General features: G+C 39.0%; 1 protein-coding gene across 1 annotated transcript; it reads right to left on the reverse strand.

The window, feature by feature from the left end:
- Positions 1–736: 736 nt before the first annotated feature.
- On the reverse strand, positions 737–6,860 carry LOC107666908 (homeobox protein MOX-1). The gene is made up of 3 exons (XM_016458419.1): positions 6,083–6,860; positions 1,995–2,167; positions 737–1,371 (listed from the first exon to the last, which is right to left on the reverse strand). The coding sequence occupies exons 1-3, from the start codon at positions 6,546–6,548 to the stop codon at positions 1,249–1,251; spliced, it is 762 nt and encodes a 253-aa protein (XP_016313905.1). The 5' UTR covers positions 6,549–6,860; the 3' UTR covers positions 737–1,248.
- Between the last annotated feature and the right edge of the window lie 323 nt (positions 6,861–7,183).

The raw sequence follows: 7,183 nt of genomic DNA on the forward strand, positions 1-7,183 counted from the left end.
CCAGACTTCTGGTGTGAATCGCCCCCACATGGGCCGGTCTAAGTTCTGGTTGAAATCGATTTTCGGGCTCATCCAGATGCTTCCTTCAAAATTTTGGGGCCAAGAGTGGAGCTGATCCCAAACTGTACTTTCAACAGAGATTTGAGAGCTTTCTGGACGATTATTATTATGCTTAAAGGCATAGTTCACACAAAAATTTAAATTCTGTCCTTAGTCACTCTCCTCATGTCATTCCAAACCTGAATAACTTATGTTGTTCTTTCTTCTGTGTGAAGAAATACAGTTGTCCATACAATGATGCCTTTTATTTTATAAGTGAAAACATTAAATATAAAATATCTTCTTTTGTCTTCAAAATATTTTCTTTTGTCTTTTGAGAAAAAAAAGTAATGGAAAGACATGACGGTGTGTATATGATGACAGAAAGTTCAGTTTTGGGGGGAACTATCCCTTTAATAAAAATGAAACAACCCATCTTGGATTATAAATCTATTTCAAATATATTCATGATGCAAACCACAATAGTTCTAAATCACACAGAATTGATTGTTGTTGATATTTATGTTAACATAATTTTGGTGTAATGCTGCCTCCACGCCAGCAGGTGTCAGTATAAAATTGTCCGTATTACAATTCAAATGATATCAGAAGAAAAAAAAATCACAATTAGTTTTTTTCTCATTTTTATGCAACATCTGTTTTATTAATTTCATATAAAAAGAGAGGGACAAAAAAAAAGTTCAACAAGGGAAATGGTTTATTCTAAGAGCAACCTGACAACACAATTTAGGGTAAAAATAAAGATGTGATGTCAATGCTTTTGTGGTTTGACGTGATCCAGAGACCGTCTAGTCATTCTGCGGAGCTTCACATGTGTTTTTGATCAGGCTTCAGGTACCATCACCACAGTGTGAAAGACCTACCTCATGCCGTCATGGCTGGAGGTCAAAGCTATTAAACCAGGCCATGAACAGTTGATATAAATTGTTTTTACATGTGAGTAATTGGGTTTTTATAGGCCTCTGATTTCACTCGATCTGTTTACGAATGAAAGTGAAACGTGGACTGAAAGTGGATGGTACTTCCAAGCCGTTGAAGCTCTGTTGATAATTAGTCATCTGAGCGAAAAGAGCAACAGGAAGCAGTGTAACGGGATACGTGGAAGGACTAGTGAAAAATTGGACATCGTGTGTATGGCCGGGGTGATTTGGGTGACTGTAAATATGAGCAAATGTCTAGATCGGAGTTTTACTCGGAGCTGGGCGACGCGGCGGAGTCCATCTCATCTGCTTCAAGGTCGTGAGGAGATGCAGGCTGTCCTCCTTTCACTCTCTTCCATTTCATCCGTCTGTTTTGAAACCACACTTTCACCTGTGGATAAAAACAGTGATGCATTAAAACAGTCTGGAAATGATTTTGAGAATAAACGCATACTCTCTTGAGTGATTTTAAATAATTCTGCAGCCAGCAAATCAAGAGATTTGTGACATTATTTTTGACGGCTAAGCACTGAGGAACGCAAGTCTGTGACCCCTGTGCATCCCTCTCTCCCTGTGGAAACATAGGAACATGGACCATCTGTTCCCACACTATTTTTACTTGCTCCTTCTTGACTGAATCTGTCTGCCACTCATTTTGAAAGCAAAGGGTGGCAGACAGCCAAGATATCTAGGATGCATCGGAAAAAGTGGAGAAAGTGTTGCAAAGGGATTCGGGAGAAGCCCAGATTTGTGCTGGGATCTGGCATATGCTTGGGATTCAGGCCTGGGAAAACCATCAAGGACCAAGCTAAGTGTGGTCTGAGCATAAGAAAAAAAAAAAGAGCCTAGTCCGAAATCGTTGAAGGTCGAAGTCAGGGATTGATGGGATGATGGCTCTGCTTCGGAATTGTCAATCATATTTCATACAGACTCATTTAAACTTGATGGATGAGTGTTTTCTTCACTGTTTTCAGCCAAAAATACCACTAGCATGAGCTGAAGTATCTTTTGTACCTGTCTCTCAGTGAGGTCAAGGTTGACAGCGATCTCGTAGCGGCGCAGGCGGGTCAAGTAGTTGTGGTGGGTGAACTCGGCTTCCAGCTCCCGGAGTTGCTCCTTGGTAAAGGCAGTCCGTTCCTTTCTAGCCTTGCAGTTTAAGTCTGCTTTGAAGCTTGAGTCCTGAATATCTAGAGGATACAAAGGAAAAAAGAGACTAGTTAGCATTAGATTTGTGATCTATGGCAGTTAAATCATATTTTAAAGCATACATTTGTAATTAAACAGGTTTATTTACAGGGATAGTTCACCAAAAAAATATAAAAAATTTTATGACTTTTTTTTCCTGTGGAACACATAAGAATATATTTTGAGGGCTTTGTGGGTCTAATGTAGTTTTAAACCCTATTGACTGTCATTGTACAAAAACAGAAAACAGTTGAAAACATTTGTCAAAATACCTTCTTTTGTGTTCCACAGAAAATGAAAGTCATGCAGGTTTGGAATGACATGAGGGTGAGTAAATGATGACTGAATTTTCAACATTCCTTTAAAAAATAATAAAGTCAAATGCAACACTGAAGTTCAGCTCCCCCAGGAGTGGCGTGTGTTTTCATGCATGTTAAGTTTAAAACTCTGTCTGCATTAAAACATGGTTACAAGGCGGTTTGTGGGCCACACGGGGCACACATTTGCACAGAGCTCAGTTCAGATCACAGGGTGTTTGAACCCCAGTTAAAGCATGATGGGAGTTTGGGGGTTGTCGGGGCCACAACTAACCACAGAGGACTCAAGTTAGCAAGGAATGCACCGGAACATTGTTAAACCCACTTACAAAAGAACAAAGGCTCGGATGGGTCTAGCTGAAGTCTAAGAGTGTGAATTTGTGTCTTATATAATCCCTGACACTGAAAAACATTTTCCTTCAAAATGCTAAGAGTTAAATGCATTCAAGTTACACAGTTCGTGTAAGTTTAATTAGTTATTCCAACCTTGTGACCCTTTGTACGGCACCTATTAGAAACGGTAGCACTGAAAGAAAGCTGATGCAATTTCTGTGAAATGACTTTAATTTGTCAATGTGAGAATTCATGCTTCGTGTTCTCCAGATCCTGGCCAGACTATGAAATGGACTGGACTGCCAGATGTGAGTGGGAAAGTGAGACAAGTACTTTCTCACATATGGCAACCTGTAGCCTCTGTTCCTTTTAGAAGGCGCGTTATTATCGTCATTAAAGTCCTGTTCATTTAAATGCACTGCCGAGGGTAATAAATGGAAAAGTGGTGGCAGGTTGGGGGAGAAACACCTGGCACTGTGTGTATGTGCGTGCTCCAAAAAAACAGACTCCAATAAATTTCCCCAGCAAAAACCCATAAACATTTAGGGAGCAACCTCTCCCCTCGGTGGGGTGTCTGGTGGGATTGGCATTTTATGTAGAAGGCACTAAAGTAATTTGACCAAATGAAGTCAACATGAACTGACAAGCTTAATTTTACATCAGTCATTGTTCACCAAACAAAGGGGAACAGTCAAAATTACTGTCTATGAATGTGTTCAACACATATTCAACATGTACTAATAATCTTTAAAAGACAACTGACAGAAGAGCAGAATATATATATATATATATATATATATATATATATACACGCACACACATATTTCCTAGATACTGTATATAGTACATAATATATACAGTATATTTAAATAAAATTTCTTTTCATTCCAAAATTTGATCAGATTTGCTTCTGTTGTCTTAATTCATGTTATTAAGTTATTTTCTATGACAATTTTATTTCCCTAAACTGAAGTGAACTGCAGACCTGTGATGTAAGAGAAAGAAAAAATGATGAGCACATCCTTCGTGATTCAGAATTAATTTTGGGAGCGAATATCACATCTGTTTACAATTTCATGCAATCATTGAGTGTCTGCCTGTCATGTCAGGTAAAAAAAAAAAAAACTTGGTTGAAAACATAATCACTACCAGCTTTGATTATCATATCCTTGCCAAACTTTTCACACCTTTGTTCTATCATTTACACAGTAATTTTACAACACCTTCCCGCATATTTATGCACACTTAAACCTTAACCTCGGTGATGAATATTTTCATGATGGTGAATTTCTCTCCAGTCAAATGGAGTGTGTGTTCTGTGGAGATCCTGTTACTGCTTAATGACAGGAAAATGTCAATGGATAAGAATGTAGAAGTGGGATCGCAGGCAAGTTATATTACAGACGTGGTCTGGCTTGTTTGGACCGCAAGTGATGTAGGGTTACATTAAGGCAACTCAGAGAAGGAAAGGGTATATTTATTCCCCACATTAGACTATGAACCCTGGATGGATTGTTGTAGTAGTGGGCCTAGTGATGGATTTGTGCTAATCATTTTTAAATGCCACTCATAATGAATATTGTCTTGCTGTTTTGGCCAATGCTATACAAAGCACTAATGGAGAAATGTATTTATCTTTTCTGCTTATGTATTATCAAGAAATTTTCCCTGATCCCAGAAATGCTGTCTCAGTTTCCACAGAAAGGCTTAGAGATTAAATTAATACACCAGATGTGCCACAAACACTGAGGTTCACTTTTCCTCCTCTCAAATAATAATTTCTGGACATCGTTAGCCAGTTAATCTGAACTTTTAACACAAAACTTTACATTTCAAAATATAATGCACTACTGAGGTGCCATTAAGGTAATTGTAATAATAATAACAATAATAATAGTAATAAAACCTTCTATTAATCAATTTGAATAATATGACACTTCTGATACTGGACAGAAAATGCTGGTTTCAGTTTCTGAGCATATCTTCTTTTGGAAGTCTATTAGACTTGAAGAGAATTAAAATATTTATCCACTTATTCATATACAGTCCATGACAATAAAAACTGATTCTTTTGTTGAAATTTACATTTGTGACCCTGGACCACAAAACCAGTCTTAAGTCGCTTGGGTATATTTTTAGCAATAGCCAAAAAAACATTGTGTGGGTCAAAATTATCGATTTTTCTTTTATGCCAAAAATCATTAGGATATTAAGTAAAGATCATGTTCCATGAAGATATTTTGTAAATTTCCTACTGTAAATATATCAAAACTTAATTTCTGATTAGTAATATGCATTGCTAAGGACTTCATTTGAACAACTTTAAAGGCGATTTTCTCAATATTTAGATTTTTTTTGCACCCTCAGATTCCAGATTTTCAAATAGTTGTATCTTGGCCAAATATTGTCCTATCCTAACATCAATGGAAAGCTTATTTATTCAGATGATGTATAAATCTCAATTTCAAAAAATGGACCCTTATGACTGGTTTTGTGGTCCAGGGTCACATTTTAGTTCTTTTACCTCCTTCGTTTGAATCAAAATATCTGGGTTTAGAAAGTATGACAGATCTTACTGAATGTCAAAACCGCCAAACAGTTGATTTGAAAACAATAGCAAACACTATAAAGCTGAACTTTACCTAAGAGCCTCCAACAATTGAAGGAAACAACTGCAGAATAATATGCACAAAAACAATGTGTTATGGGTCATCCTTCATGTGCATGCTTGCTGTGCGGAGTTTAAAATAGAATATCTGTAGTAAAATCTATATCCTTAAACATACAGTTCAACCCAAAATGAAAATTCTGTCATCGTTTACTCACCCTCATGTTGTCCCAAACCTTTATATATTTCTTTATTCTGCGAAACATAAAAGTGATCGTTTAAAAAAAGTGTTTTTTGCCTGTACAATGAAAGTCAATGGGTTCCAGTGTTGTTTTGGACCTCACTGACTTTAATTACATAAACAGCTGAAATAACTGATCACTTTTCACAGAAGAAAGAAAGTCATACAGGTTTAAAATGACAAGAATGTGAGTGAATGATCACAGAATTTTTGGATAAACACTGATCACAATAACCACAGCGACGGTGTGTTAAACCAGATATATTGTCACAAATAACCCTTACACTGAATTTAGATGCTAAGTTAAATGTTTTACATAATGTTCTACAATTTCTGAACAGGCAAAAAATTAGAAGATTCACATGAATCACTCCAGCCATTGCTTCATATCTCATTCACTCTTGCCTAAATGACTCACCTGTGATTTCTCTTTTCCGCTTGGAACTTTTTTTCTCTGTGTCAACCGCTGACACACTTTGAGGTGAGTATTCTCCCTCTAGACATGCTGTGACTGCTCCAGGCAGCCTGTCTCCCCCTGCACTGTCCAAGTCAGCTCCCACCGCTTCTGCTGCCCCCTGACACGGCTCCTGCCCTCTGCCTCTGGGTTCACAAGGAGAGAACTGCCACTCCGTCCTCTGGTACCCGCTGTGCGCCTCCGGATACAGTCTGTCCTCGCGAGGGTAAGCGTGTGGCGCCGGCACCAGGCAGGAGCTGGAGAAGTCTGTGTAGGCCAGGAAATCATGCTTTTGGTGCAGGGCAAATGGGGCCTGCTGGTAGGGCTGCAGCCCGGCTCTGGACCCTCCTGAATGGGAGCTCCTGACACAGCCCCACAGAGCACTGCCCGTGTGAGGGCTCCGCATGCAACTACTGGCTGGCTGATCCATGCTGAAGAACACACAGCACAGAGTAGGTGTCCTCAGAGATGCAGCTTTTTGGGTTTGGTGCAAGTCAACGTGGGAAATATCCACTTCAGCATGTGCACATCAACGCCTCAAAGTCCACCTTTCCAAATCAATAAGCAGATGTTTGAAAGCAGACCGCCTTTCCGTTAGTCGGGTGTAAAACATCAGCTCACACACTCTCTCATTCAACTTTCAGCCTGACCCACTACATCCACTCTCAGCTCTACATGCTCTTTTCACAGTTCTGAGACATTCCTGACAAGCAATCCCTCCTCCTTTTTAAACGCTTAGGTGGGAAAGAGTAGCAAGTTTATGGAGTGTAATGTGAGCTTGCAGAGGAGGAGTCCTGTGGTCCACATGTTGGTACCCCCCAACCCAGCCCTGCCTCATATACTATTAATCATGGGGGATTTTATATGCACATCTAATGGGATTTCCAGGTGCTGGCTTTTAAAGGAACATTGTCTGTAAAATATAAAATGAACACCCACACAGGAAAGTTGACCGGATCCTTTTTAGCTTCTTTTATCCCCAATACTTCCATTTTCACTCTTCTACTTTTTTATGCAATTCACGTATTTGGTGGGAATTTGTACCCCGCTCAGTATGGACCGTGC

Source organism: Sinocyclocheilus anshuiensis, unplaced genomic scaffold, assembly GCF_001515605.1.
Source record: "Sinocyclocheilus anshuiensis isolate Anshui unplaced genomic scaffold, SAMN03320099.WGS_v1.1 scaffold1160, whole genome shotgun sequence".
Classification (NCBI taxonomy): Eukaryota; Metazoa; Chordata; class Actinopteri; order Cypriniformes; family Cyprinidae; genus Sinocyclocheilus; species Sinocyclocheilus anshuiensis.